General features: G+C 43.4%; 1 protein-coding gene across 5 annotated transcripts in view; it reads left to right on the top strand.

Moving 5' to 3' along the window:
• The first annotated feature begins 2412 nt into the window (after positions 1-2412).
• The window catches only part of GATB (glutamyl-tRNA amidotransferase subunit B), an 80938-nt gene continuing 68425 nt past the window's right edge, over positions 2413-14925 (top strand). For all 5 annotated transcript variants that reach the window (XR_014015216.1, XR_014015217.1, XR_014015218.1 and 2 more), the window contains exons 1-2: positions 2413-2616; positions 4561-4711. Coding sequence is in view for 2 of the 5 variants with exons in the window: in XM_081226050.1 (XP_081082176.1) it covers positions 2441-2616; positions 4561-4711 (327 nt within the window). In the remaining 3 variants the exon portion in view is untranslated. The remainder of the gene's footprint in view (positions 2617-4560; positions 4712-14925) is intronic.

The following is a 14925-nucleotide window of genomic DNA, read 5'->3' as shown; positions in this document are numbered from 1 at the left end:
GTTTATACAGATACCTGGGGATCTAGAGTCAAGCACAGAGGTAAGCCAGTCTGTTCCAACTCTCATATTCAAAGACTCTCTGAAGAATACTAAACAAAACCAAGCATGTTATTTTAGGTATACTTCCTAACTACTGCCGTTTATAAGTAACAACTCAAAATTCTGTCCTGGCTTCCATAGCTTTTTAGGGACCTGTTCTAAATTTATTTGTCCTGTGTCAATTATGTGAATAAAATAAGAGCTGAGAGACTCTCCCCTAAGAAAATGTTTTTGCTAGGAACCCTGTCCTGACATTTTCTGAGCTTCTTGAAAATGAAAATCTCTGTGTCTTCCAGATGACAGCCACCTTTTCGGTGAAACCAAAATAACTCTCTCAGCTAGAGAGCTGTCAGTAAGAATTCTGATAGATATCAGAGTTGGCATGCAGGAGGAACGCAAGAGAAATGGTTCCATGGTAGGAGGTTTGCTGGGAGCCCCTGACTAGGCAGGAGGGAAAACAATGCACCCCTAGACACTAACCAAGCACGAGGAAACCAATGGGCTTTTCCGGAAATGACAGATAATCTTGGGGGAGAAGGGAGACATTAGGTCCTGCAGGATTTTTAAAGGACTACGTCATATGCGTCAAGCTGGAAGGTGTCCATTTGTTAAAGCAATCAAATACACTTCCATGCATAGGATTTTCTCTCCCTCTAGTGGTGGGGTGGGATATGCTATTACTACATGATACTACCTCATAAACAAAGATGAGTTTCTATTATAGCACATTTTGCCCATAAATAAGGATTTTCATGAGGTGTGCTGCTCTCTCTTACAGTGGTTTCCAAACACCCCCAAACCCTTCATGCTAGGGAGTGAATTGCCTCCTAAGCAGGCTGGTTATCAGTGGGAAGGTAGCAAGGATCTCCTTGTCCTTTTGGCTAAAGAATGCCCATGCTCACTTCCAAGATACAGGATGCTCCTCTCCCCTGTAGTCCCGATCAACAGGTTATTGATCAATAACTGCAAATCTATCAGTGTGAAATACATAAAGTATGCAGCTTTTCCCCCTGCTCCATACCGTATGCAGTTAGGCATCAATGATGCTTATTTGACTTCTCCTCTTGTATGTCTCCAAGGCAACCAAAGTCATATTTTCCTGCAAACCTGTTTCTTTTCTAGTTTCCTTATCTCAGTGAATAACTTCATCGGCTATCCAGTTGTACAAGCCAGAAATTCAGGAGTTACTTCACCCCCACCTAGTCTTCCACCATCATATCCAATCCATCACCAAGTCCTTCAATCTCACCCTCCTTAATCTATCTCACAGAGGTCGATTTCTCTCTGCCTCAACCACCACATATTTCATCATCTCCTTCATACACAACTAGTACTCCAAAGGGCATCCACTCCATCCCTTGTCAAATGCATTCTTCACACTGCACTACTTCATTCAACAAATATTTCTGAGGGGCCTACTCTGTATTCTGGTAGTACTGTGTTGAATAAGGCAGACCAATTCCCCATTCTCAAGGAGCCAGTGGAGACAGGATATAGACATTAGTTAGTGTAAAATAGGGTGATCTAATAGAGCATGGTGAATGGCTATTCTAAATTGTGTGTTCAAATACAAGAAATCAGTGGGAGTTTCAAGAGGGGATGAGTTTTGAAGCAGGAAAACAGAAGAAGTCCACTGGGATGATGGTAGCTGCTATCAAGACTTCCTCGTAGGTAAGGAAAGTGTTTCAAATACTGGCCAGGATCCAAAAGAATAAGTTAAAATGTTCCTGATGTTTGTCTCCATGCACCTCTGCTGAAATATAGTCCTTATTATCTATGTGAAAGCATCCCATTTTCGTTAACTTTTCGGTACGTCTCGTCTACCAGTAACGTAAGCTCCATGAGCAGAACGGCCACAACTGCCTTGCTCATTGCTGAATCCCCAGTGCCTAAGAACTGTGTCTGGTATATAGTTGGCATGCAAATAGGTATTTGTTGCATTAATGCACAAATTGGTGTGTGAAGTGGAAAAGGAAACAGAAAAAATTTACTGAGTGGGTTTGGGGTTCACGAAGCCTTCGCGGAGATGTCAAGGTCATTTACTTCAGCTCGAAAGGTTAACTGGGCTATAAAATCCTGGCCAGGTTTCTCCGCTTTGGATCTCTGGCACCACCTGCTCTCTCTCAAACTCACACACGTGCTCACAGCTACAAAGCTCTCCAACTCCCCGCTAGGAGTCACACCTTCCGACACAGAACCCCTCCCACCCTCTCCCTTATGTCTCATTCCCTCCTCTCCCCTCCCCGCCCGGTTCCGGAAGCCTTCGAGTCGCAGTGCCCCCTGGGAATAGTAGTCTTCCGGTCCGAGCCTAGAGCGGTTTATCCCTTTCCAGAACCACGCTTCCCAGAGAGCCTTGCGGCAGAGGGCGGCTGTATCACCTGACCAGGACTCTGGAGAGGCAATGGCGACGCCCATGCTACGCTGGTTCTGGCCTGGAAGGCGTTGGGTTTTCGCCGGGATTGGCGGCGGTTCTCGCCACGGAAGAGGGGTTCCAACTGGGTCCACGTCCAGCGGGAAGAGGGGACAGAGCTCAGTCGCTCAGCAGCCCTTCATCACGGCCCAGAAACCGAGGAAAGGGTATATTATTTCGTACCATTACTCCCCGCTTAAGCGTGAGGTGGAATTGCGGGACTGGAGAGATAATGGCCACTACAGCCCAGCCTTCAATCTAGACGTTTTGGTGGGCGGGAGGTGCTGGGCTATAAGTTGCAGCGCTGAAACCTAAATGAAAGCACGAAACTGGCCCTCTATCAGCCCCGCCCCCACACGTAAACCGCTGTCTGCAGGTAGACAGGCATATTTGGGTAATTCGCGAGTGTAAAATAGCACGTGTTTTCCTGACTCGAAAGCTGCACAGAAGAGTGGATTCAGTCACCTTAACTAATAGCACCAGTAGCGGGGTCGGTGACAGTAGAAGATGAATCTTATTTACCTAACATTTATTTAGAGCTATTACGAGTCAGCAGTGTTGTAAATTATTAGTCAGAAAACACCACCTATCTGTGGAGGCGTTTCATTTTGAACATGTGTGTCTAGACCTAGGAGAATGCAGCCAATACAAGAGATCTTCCCTCCGGTTATGTAGAAAGTGTTGCTTATTTTGCTTAATATCCACTGAACAGCTGTTTATATTTCACTATATGAGACCTAAATAGTTTATTTTTAAGTACAGAAACATAAGGCATGTGTCTAATATTCAGTTTTTCTTTTGAGATAGTTAGGTTGCCGTTATTTTGCTTTTCTGTTGGAGGAACAGAGGGAAAATGTCCAGAAACACTGTTTCTGTTCCTTTCATAAATTAGGTTGTCTCACTGTGAATGGAAAGTATTTTTTTCTCTCATCTAATGAAACTGCAAAAATACATTGAATAAGGTTTTGGTGAATGCAAACTTCTGGTAAGTTCTTCGTTTAATTCCTCTCAGTTACAGGTTGTGCTTCCCAACTTTAAAAAGAAGGAATTCATCAGTACTACAGATGTAGAACTTCATGTGTTGAAATGACTGAAACAAAACCAAATACATGTAAACAAAAATTTCGATAATATAGAAAATTGCTTGGGGGAAGAGCAGGATAGGAACAGGCAGACTGTGGAGAGAGTAGGTGTTCACCAGGTGATCTGCAGATTGCCCAGGATACATGGGTTTAATAATAACCCATGGAATAAGCACACTTATAAGAACCTGGAGAGACCTCTGTATGGAATGTTCATACAGACCCAGTAGAGTAGGAGTGGCCAGATAAGAGATTATTGGAGCATTTAGGTTGCATTATTGCACCTTCTTAGGTTTGGTAGCAATCAAGTATAAAACAAGCAAAGGAACCTGACACTAGATCTTTGGAATTTAAAGTGATCTGGGGAACCAGAAAAAAAAAAAAAAAAGCCACTTGCAATGGTTTAATGTTTCCCTTTGCACAAAATTCCCAGGAAGGGTGTCATTTAGTGGTGATCTATTATATCTTTGTCACTCTGGTTACTTTACTTGCAAACCATTGTTAGAAAATGAATTCCAGACATGACTGAGAATTTCCCTTCCTTTTTAATAATGAGATGTGCAACTATTTACCATTATTTCTCTAGTAAAATCCTGATGTTTATGTTAATTCTAAAAACGTTCACAAGATCAGCTTTCTTCATTTACTGACTGATTAATTGACAAAGCACAGTTAATTTAGAAAATGCTGCTTTTCATTAAAGTCAGCCAAACAGTCACCACCTGATACCCATTTCTAAATTGTTTTCAGATGCCAAGTTGTTCTTTTCTGTTGCCTTCTTGTTTGCACAGTGAACTCTCCTTATGCCATGTTGTAAGTGAATTTTGCTTTGCCGGCCTTGTAGGTGTTCGTTTTGCATTGCTTTTATTTAGTCACCAATACAATATGACACATTTTTTAAAGTAGGATATAAAATTTTAATAAGTTAAAAACACAAATAGAAAATTAACATTTGTGGTTTCAGCTCTTAGAAATTCATGCATGGTGACAGATCTAAGAACTTCTTAACCATTTTGTCTTCCTCTTTAGTGAACGTGAGTGGGCAGCTGTGGTAGGTTTGGAGATTCATGCCCAGATTGCCTCCAACTCCAAACTCTTCTCTGGATCTCAAGTCGACTTTGCAGCACCTCCCAATTCTTTGGTATCTTTTTTTGATGCATCTCTGCCTGGAACTTTGCCGGTAAGATTTTTATTGTATGCTGTTTTCATTACACAATGTTCATGTTTTATCGAAAATAACTCTTAGGAAATACTTGTTTAGGGAGCTTTGCATGAAGTGGGTTGGACTAAATGTTTTCCAAAGACTCATCTCTGTAGTTCTGTTCCTAAGTCTAAACGTCATCCATTTGTTCATGTATTCATTCACTCATCTCACACACAATTTAGATTGTTTACTCAGTACCAGGGTGTCTGGTCTGTGCTATGAACTGCAACAGAAAGATGAGCGACAATCCTTGCCTTTGAGGAGTTCAGAGACTAGCTGGGGAGATGTGTCTTATGCACAGAGTACTGTGTCACTGCTCCTGTGGAGGTCATATGCGGAGTATGGTTTTGGAACCCCATGCAGGGACTTACATGCAGGGACTTACGAATTCAGTAAGAGAAGGACTGTTGTGAGAAATTGGGGAAGCGGTAGGGTTGGTTAAGGAGGGGTTGTTGGAAGAGCAACAACCTTCTGAGCTAGCTGAGAAGGCAGGCGGGAGTCAGGCTGATACATGGAGGAGGGGGAGGAGGGGGAGTCTCGTCAAAGGAAGCAGCATATGTCACGTGATATTACAGTATAGGGTCAATAATGATTGTGGTTTTAGAAAATTAAGAACTGGTCAGTAATGGAGAAAAAGTCAACCACAGTATGCTTTGAGTGAACTACTCATTTATCTCTTCATTCTCACTGAAACTGGCAATGACTGGGTCCAGTGTACTAACTCATCAGCACGATTTTTTGCATACATTTTCACATAAGTGGATGACGTTGTGAAGGAAAGGATGGAAGGAACAATGTGAATATTTGGGCTAATACATGGCTCATGGTCTGTCCGGGACACATAGTATCAACTGGATGTGGGGTTTCCTGCCCTCCTTTCAGGGAATGTGTAAGTGGTGGTGATGCGGGCAGGGAGAGGTTTCCTGGGTGAGTTCCACACTTTCTGACATTTAAATACAAGAGAAAACTGGTTGAACTGTGCACTGCCAGGTGTGCAGAGGCAGAGGTTTTCTTTTCCCAGAGTCACTGCCATGGAAGGTCATGGGCAGTGCCTCCAAAGTACCTGCTGCACCCAAGGTTTTGGTTATACTAGGGCAGTGTCTGCATCTTGGAACTTTTTCCTTACTTGTGCTTTTTGTCATGGAGGACTCCTGTTCCTGTAAACCATGTCTAGGGTCACCTTTGACTTGCCGTTGGGTCTTTCTGGGAGAAGACAAGTATAGGAGTGTCTGTCCCTCCCTCCCTCCCTCCCTCTGCCCTAGAGTATCTACTGATGGAGAGATTCTTTTGATTTGAGAAGAGACAGTTTTCCAGTTATAAATGTACAAATTCTTTTTTGGGGCAGAGACTCAGCTATAGTAGAAATAAAGTAATATCTATTTAGACAAGTGAATGGAAAGCAATTCATCACAACACCTCTTCTTTCTTCCTTCTGAGCTCAAAGCATTTTTTTTCCACGTGGTGGTTGGTTCATTATCAAGAGACTAGACATAACTGCTGAGTTCTTTCTAGGTTTCTCCAGCTGAGAATATAGTATCTAGCAAGGTATTTATTATAGTTCACATTGAAAACATCTATTTGCAGATAGACATGTTTTCTATAGATAGGCTCTTTACTTGTGGCTAACTGTGGTCAGATATTAGAGACAATTCAAAATGACTAAATGTCAACATGCTTTGAAGACATCTTGTTATGCCCCCAAAGAGGAAGATACTTGCCCAGTGATAGGCCTGTCAACATGATGGTGAAGTCATTTGGGTCATTGGAGCATTGAGAGCTTGTCTTACATTCACTAAATGACAATCAAAAGCTAGAAATCCAGTTTTGCTCGAGCTGGGTTTTGTTTTTCCTCTTTGGAGCCTACCACACTCATTGTTTGAGCAGCCTAATAGATTATTCTCGCAACAGAGCTAACCTTCCTCTTTTTCAGAAATGTTTCTGTCTTTAAAAGAGCTGTGTTGGTGTGTGACCTAAATTATAACAAAACTACCAGAATAAAACGTTGTCATTCCCACAGCCCTTCAAAACCCAGTGATTTACTTAGATAGAGATTTTAAATATACTGAAACATTTAGACAGTTGACCTTCTCTAAGCCTGTGGAGATGATGTGTTGATGCTCTGATATTCTGACTATGCATTTGGTTATTTTTATGCAATAAATGGTGACCATTTGTTAGATACACTGTTAAGAAGATAGAAATAGGCAACCAAAAGAACTTAGGTTATAGTGTCAAGTCTTTTTCTGTAGACCAGATTCATTTGCTCTGCTGGCCCATTAAAGAGAAAATATGATAAAGTGTGTCTTTCTGTAAGTATTTGATTCTCCCCCTCTCTTGATTGTGTCTTTATTCATTCGCTCAACTGACATTTATTGGATGCCTCCCATGCACTAGCCATTGTAGAAGTTCTAATGATACAGGTCTGAAGAAGGTGAAAGATCGCTGTGGGTCTTGTCCTCACGGAGCTTGGACAATTAAGTGGGCAATTGCAGTACTTTTCAATGAACATGCTGGTAGTGGAAATACAGTGTGCTCTAGGAGGGGCGTTCAACACAGATATAGGGAATTTGCAAAATTTGGCCAAATAAAAGTGAACAGGATGCACAAAGACCAGAAGAAAAACAGGGCTTGGCTTGCTCTGGGAACTGAAAGAAGTTCTGTACGTTGTAGCATAGAACTGGAATATGGTGTGGCAAGAGGTGAGGCCAGTGTGGAAAGCATAGTCTGTACCGTACAAGCCCTGCTAAGGAGTGTGCATCCCATTGCAAAGATGTAAGAAGATGTAAGGAGAGTACCGGGTCAAAGACTCCAAGGGACGGCATATTTTGAGGAGTGAGTACACAGTATCTAACTTACTGAGATTCAAGGAAGGTGAGGACTAGGCAGTGGTCATTGGATCTATTAAGGGGGATATCCTTTACAAGAAGCGTTTCCACGATGGGGTTAGAAGGCAGGTAGCAGAAGGGTGAAGAACTCGGGGATGTTGAGGAAGAGATGAGAGAGTGTGGGCAACTATTTCAAGAAGTTTGGCTTGGAAGGAAAAGAGAATGCAGTAGAGAATTCCCTGACAGTCCAGTGGTTAGGACTCCACGCTCTCACTGCAAAAGGCCTGGGTTCAGTCCCTGGTGAGGGAACTGAGATCCCGCATGCTGCAGGGCGTGGCCAAAAAATAAATAAAGAGAGTCAGTTTTTTAAAAAAAAAGCCTCATTTTCCTTAATGTTGGAGAAACTTGAGATTGTTTCAGTGCTGATGAGTTATAGTCAACAGTAAGGTATCGTCCACTTAAAAATATGTTAAGAGGGTAGATCTCATGTTAAGTGTTCTTACTGCAATAAAATAAGATTTAAAATAATTTTAATGCTGATGAGAAGGAGCCAATGAGGGGGCAGTTAAAGAGGCTTTTGATTAATGTGGCAAATTGAACGTATACATGTTAATCTGTCCTTCTCCTCCTACCCCAAAGAAACCCCACTGAAATGACAGTGAAGGAATTCAAAGTTATAAACCTATGAGAGGATGAGAGAGTAGACCAGCGTGCATGAGAGACGGTAGATGGAGGAGGGCCTGACTTGGCAGAACGAAGTTAAGTGTAACCCAGGAAAAGGACAGAAAGCCTTCAGAAAGAGACAGTAGTCAGAAATGAGATGGTGTGCCCTATGCAACCTCAGAAAGGGTCCGGATGTGAGATCAACAGGTATTGTGGAGGGCCAGAGGGAGGTGAAGACAAAGGGATTAATTCAGAGTCTGAATACAGAGCAGTTAGACCTGAAGTCCTCTCCTGCCCCTTGGTAGCTGCCCTACCTTCATAGGAATCTATAGTTTGGGGAGAAATTCAGCTTGTGACACACTCCCTCTAGAGACCCCAGGCAGAGCAAGGGGTACTGGTGTCAGAGAGTGTCTGTACCCTGAACCCCAGGGCCTGCCCAATCCTTTCCCTGCCCCGTTTGAGGAGCTCAAGTGAACTGCTGTGGCCATCTCTTCTCTTTCCCACCTCCCCCAAGCAGGAACCCATAGGAACCTGACAGAACTTGACATTTAGGGGGATCTCAATTTAAAAAGCTACCTGGCCACCTCATTGATTGTCCTAGAATGAAGTTCGCCAATCAGCAAGCCCTGGATATTTACATAGAATGCTTAGTCAGCATTTTAGTACCTTACTTTAAAATATAACTAGACTGGGAGTTCCCTGGTGGTGCAGTGGTTGAGAATCCACCTGCCAATGCAGGGGACACGGGTTTGATCCCTGATCTAGGACGATCCCACATGCTGCGAAGCAACTAAGCCTGTGTGCCACAACTACTGAGCCTGCATTCTAGAGCCCGTGAGCCACAGATACTGAAGCCCGTGCACTTAGAGCCCATGCTCAGCAACAAGAGAAGCCACCACAATGAGAAGCCCACACACTGCAACGAAGAGTAGCTCATGCTCGCTGCAACTAGAGAAAGCCCGCATGGAGCAATGAATACCCAACGCAGCCAAAAATAAATAAATTAAAAGTAAATAAATTTCTTAAAAAAAAAAAGATCATTTCAAGAGGTAAATTTAAAAAATATATATATGTGTGTGTGTGTGTATGTATGTGGTGTGTGTGTTTATATATATGTGTGTGTGTATATATATATATATATATAAATTGACAGCCAAATATCACCAGACATTTGAAGAAATTCTCCAATGTAGTGGACAGAGCCCAAAATAAAAAGAAAACAAAAAAATAAGAGGCACCAGATAATGCACAGGGTAAAAGAATTCTTTAAAAATTAAAAGCTTTTATAAATATCCTTAGAAAGATAAGAGAAGGTAGCTGCATCCTTGAAACAAGAACGTGATACCACCATTTAAAAATAAACAATCAGGGCTTCCCTGGTGGCGCAGTGGTTGAGAGTCCGCCTGCCGATGCAGGACGTGGGTTCGTGCCCCGGTCCAGGAAGACCCCACATCCCACAGAGCAGCTAGGCCCGTGAGCCATGGCTGCTGATCCTGCACGTCCAGAGCCTGTGCTCCGCAGTGGGAGAGGCCACAACAGTGAGAGGCCCACGTACCGCAAAAAAAAAAATAAATAAATAAAAATAAACAATCAGGGACTTCCCTGGTGGTCCAGTGGTAAAGACTCTGCCTTGCAGTGCAGGGGACACGGATTTGATCCCTGGTCAGGGAACTAAGATCCCACGTGCCGCGAGGCAACTAAGTGCACATACCTCAACTGCTGAGCTTGTGAGCCTCAACTAGAGCCCACATGCCACAAACTACAGGGCCTATGTGCCCTGGAGCCTGCGCACCACAACTAGAGAAGAGAAAACCCGCACGCCACAATGAAGAGCCTGCACGCCGCAACAAAAGATCCCACTTGCCTCAACAAAGACGAGCCTGACTACACATCATTACAGCTACACTTGAATCTCAGAATGTCAGGGTGCCCTCCCACTCTATTTTTCTAGGTTAAAGTTATGATTGAAAAGTAATTGGCATATGAAATGTTTTTATCTCACCTGAGATGTATAGAGTAGTATTTTTTCTGAGGATCACTCTTACCTCTTTTAATCTTGACGGCGTTACCCGGCCTACTTCCCGGTTGCCATCACTCAGGAGAGGAGACCAGAGTGGGGCCTGTGCAAGGACTCAGACCCCGAATGCCTTGGGAACCATGATTCTGATTATTTTGCTCTTATGAAACAGCTATATGATTTTTTTTTTTTTTTTTTTTTTTTTTTTTTTGCGGTACGCGGGCCTCTCACTGTTGTGGCCTCTCCCGTTGCGGAGCACAGGCTCCGGACGCTCAGGCTCAGTGGCCATGGCTCACGGACCCAGCCGCTCTGCGGCATGTGGGATCTTCCCGGACCGGGACACGAACCCGTGTCCCCTGCATCGGCAGGCGGACTCTCAACCACCACGCCACCAGGGAAGCCCTGTATGATTTTTTTTTTTTTGTACTAATATGAAGTTTTTCCTCAAAATTCTTCTTCTCCATCCTAGAGAGAAGCCAGCCCCAGAACGGTGAATAATGTAGCGTTGTTGTGCGGTTTCCCCTGTAGTTTTTCTCTCCGTGGACTTGAACCAAGTGCTGATGCCATATCGGCCTTTAAAGTACAGGCTCAAGTGGGGCCTCCCCAGAGGGTCTCATCATTTGGGGGGAAAGTTTGTATAGTTTTTCGGTTGGCTTTTCTTTACCAGTTTCTGGCTTTTATTCTCAATATATTTTTGCTAAACTTGTTTCACAAATTAAAAAAAAAACACAGAGATCCCATGTGCCACAACTTAAGGCCTGACCCGACTCAGACAGAAATAAATAAAATAAATAAATAATAAATAAATCTTTTTAAAAATTAAAAAATATACAATCAGAACAAAAGCTCTTAGAAATTAAAATTAGGATGGAAAAAAACATCCAGAAGAGTCAGAAGATAAAATCAAGAAAATCTTCCAGAAAGTGTAACACACATGCAATCGGACAATCGGGGAAAAAATAAGAAAATTAGAGAATCAATCCAGGATGTCCAACCTCTGGTTAATAGGAGTTCCAGAAGAGAGAAGAGAGGAAGTAGACAAGAGGAAACTATCAAACAAATGACACAGATTAATTTCCCAGAATTGAAGGACATGAGTCTGCAAGTCAGAAGGGCCCGCCAGTGACCCAGTGCAAGGAATAAATAGCCTCCCATGCAGAGCTGTCATCATGAAGTGTAGAATTAGAACACCAGGGGTAAAGATAAGATACTAGAACTTACAGAGAAGGAAAGTCACACGCAAAGGACTGGGAATCAGAAAGGCATCGGACTTCTCAAAGCAGCACTTAAAGCTGGAAGATAATGGAATGGTGCCTTTAAAAATCGTAGGGAAAAAAAAAAAATCATCCTAACCTAGAATTCTGTATCCAGCACTATAAATCAAGTGTAGCAGTAGAATAATGATATTTCAGACAGGCAGGTTCTCAAAAAATTGTCCTTCCATTAAACGGGAACCTGCTGAAGTCATGGAGAGGCTTCAGATTGCTGGCTGTGTAGCAGTGGGAGAGGAGGAGATGGCTCCAGAACAGAGAGGTTTCGAGAAAAAAAGGGAGGTGGGGAGGGAAGAGCAGGTATCTAATGCTTGTGTAAATAAGAGATTTTACATAGAAACTGGAGTCTTTTTATTTATTTTATTGAAGTATAGTTGATTTACAATGTTGTGTTTCTACTGTACAGCAAAGTGACTCAGTTATACATATATGTGCATTCTTTTTCATATTCTTTTTCATTATGGTTTGTCGCAGGATATTGAATATAGTTCCCTGTCTCATAGGACCTTGTGTATCCATTCTATATATATGAGTTTGCCTCTGCTAACCCCAACCTCCCTGTCCATCCCTCCCCCACCACGCCCCGCCTTGGCAACCACAAGTCTGTTCTCTGTGTCTATGAGTCTGAGAAACCAGTCTTTGAGAATAATAAGGAATAGGCAGTAAGAAAATAAAGCAAATGATAAAATGAAAGACCTATCGACTCCAGGAAGAAACAAAACGTTCAAGAAAGGACATGTAATCAGTGTGTACTTTACAGCTCACTGGAGAGACATACTTACATAATAATAATAGAAACACCAACCACTCATGTAAAAAAAACTGTGATATAATTGGGATACTGGCAAGTAAAAGAACTAAATTCTTGTCTACCATAATCAGAAGTCATGTCCTAAATTGATAACGTAAGAAAAAAGTAATGTAGGAATATGCGTCTGGAATATTTTGGGCCACAGATTAAGGGGAGCCTCTTTTTCCTTTTCAGGCCCTAAGTTGATTGATTGGTTTTTGCTTTTGGTTTTGTTTTTTTAATTGGCTGTTACTATTTCTTTTAGCTTTTTATTTTTTTAATAAGATAATGAGTGAAAGATTTAGAGCTCCCAAGAGACAAGTTATTAGGCAAAAGGTTTTTCAACAAAGTTTTAAAAGTTTTTATATAAAGATAATATTAAGTAATAGTCAGATATCACCTCTGCTGGTTTCTCAGCCTTCTGTTGGTGAAATTTTCTCTTTTTTGTTCCCAAAGTTCGAACAGTGACAGCGTCCCACCTCTTCCCCCACCTGTAACTCCCACCCTTACCCTACTCTTAGGAGGAAAGGCTCACCCACATTCCAGATCCTTCACAGCCAAGTTCAGGCATGTGGCAGGAGTCCCTGCTTCCCCATGGGTGGAATGACTTACCTGCCTACCAACCTGACTTTTCCACTTCAGTGTCATTCAGGTCATCATGGGCTTGCACTTAGGGGCGGCTTATGTTGTTCTCGAATAGAAATGTGATAAAGTAACAAGCACGGGTACATTCTATGGGACAGAATAAAACATCAAAGTATTGCAAAATATCTCCCCTCGTAACTGATACACATTCTCTCTTGGGAATGGCATGGGCCTAGTCTGGTGGCTCCATCTTCCAAAAACAAGAACATTGGGTCCTTGGGACAGTTTGTCAAGTCTGTCTTTTCCCCAGATTAAGGAAGGATTGTTCCGTGACAAATGGCCAATAGCCTCGGCCAGAAAGTGATGGATTTTCCACAGGTGCCCTGGCACAGCATCGTATTTAAAAATAGGAAGGTAAATGCCAGACATGACACCTCAGGGATATGAAGGTGCTTCAGGACTAGCGGCGGAGGGTGGCGGAGCTGCCGCTTTTCGCTGTAAATTGTCTCTAAATACGTGCCTCTAACATTTTGTTAGGTTTAAAGGAGTGACATACAGGGGAGAGGAAATTATTGATAGAATCAGGCTCCTGAGAAATCAGGAGCTGTCCCTGGAGCACAGGGGGAAAGACAGCTCTCCCACTGCAACCTCGGGGAAGGGGTGCCCCTCCACCCGCAGCTAAAGGCAACTTTTGGGGCTGGCTTGTGGAAGGTTGAGGAGGCCCCCGTCTGCTTTTTCCTTCTCTAGCAAACACTGTTTCTTGCATCTCACGCTCCTCCCGGGTGCTCTTTCCTGCCTCTGTTAGTGTGTCTTGAGTTCTGGGTCTGTGGGTGATCCACTCCCTCAGCTTTGCTGGCCTCCGGTCCCTTCTGTTTCTCCCTGGCTCTTGAATGACAACGTAGAATCCCAAGCTGACAGTTCTGTCCCCTCAGCACTTGGAAGACACGATTCCGTTGTCCTCAGACGCCTGTTACTGCCGACGAGAAGTCTGTATCCTTTGTAGGAAATCTGTGTTTCCCCTCTGATAGCTTTGGCCAGGATATGTCCAGGTATGGGTTTGTGTCTGTTTATCCTGCTCAGTACTCAGTGGGATGTCTCCACTTAAGGACTCGCCCCTGGACTGTGGCGGCATCTCTGGAAGGAATTCATGGTGACTGTGTTAGGGCCCATTGGGCTTTACTGAGCAGACAGCTTCTCTGTTCATTTATTGGCCCCCAGCTGTCACGCCGCTTGGATGGTGCCACCCTTCAAGCCCCACACCCACGCCAGGAACAGGGCCGGGGGCTCTAGGTGGGTGGCCTCCTCCATATCAGCTCCTCAGTTGGTGGCACAAGATTTTCTGGCTGGACCAGGATTTTGTGGCTCCCGGCTCCCTGCCCCCAGTGGAATGCCAGCCTTGACTTCTGTGCCATAGGTGCTTGAAGTCGCCAACAACTGGTGTCTCTTCAGTGTGGTTAACAATGCTGATGGTAGGAAAGTCAACTAACATTTACTGAGTGCTTTCTTTATGTGTGTGTGGTTATTTTAACCTCATAAACTTTATGAGGCAGTTCCTGTCATTATCCCAGTTAGAAAGTAAGTGGACAAGCTAGATTCAAACCCTGTAGTCTGGCTTCCAGGTTCATACTCTTAACCCCTTTGCTGTTCTGTCTCCTGCAGTTATACCCCTGGGTGATGTGGGCCCCAGGAGATTTCCTTTCTTTTGAGCTTGGCTGTGTGTATTTATAAATTTATATGTGTATGTAAATGTCTGTGTGTGACGACATAATACTTGTCCTCATCCCCCATGTCCCCCCCGCCCCAGCATGTCTGCACTACCAGCTCTGTATCACTCAGGCTGCTGTCTTTACCGGTGGTTACAACCTCCCCCCTCCATTCTGATTAGTGACCCTTCTTCTGAATGTTTCTTAGGACTACAGGCACTTTATCTTCTAATTTTACCTTTAGTTTTAGAATTATGTGGAATCCCACCATAAATCTTCAGACTGAAAAGGTTACTCAGCCTATTTTCCTGCTGGTAGGCAGGATTACAGCTAAAC

The sequence above is a fragment of the Mesoplodon bidens genome (genome assembly GCF_964165515.1).
Source record: "Mesoplodon bidens genome assembly, chromosome: 1".
NCBI lineage: Eukaryota > Metazoa > Chordata > Mammalia > Artiodactyla > Ziphiidae > Mesoplodon > Mesoplodon bidens.
This window is presented reverse-complemented; position numbering and strand designations above follow the sequence as displayed.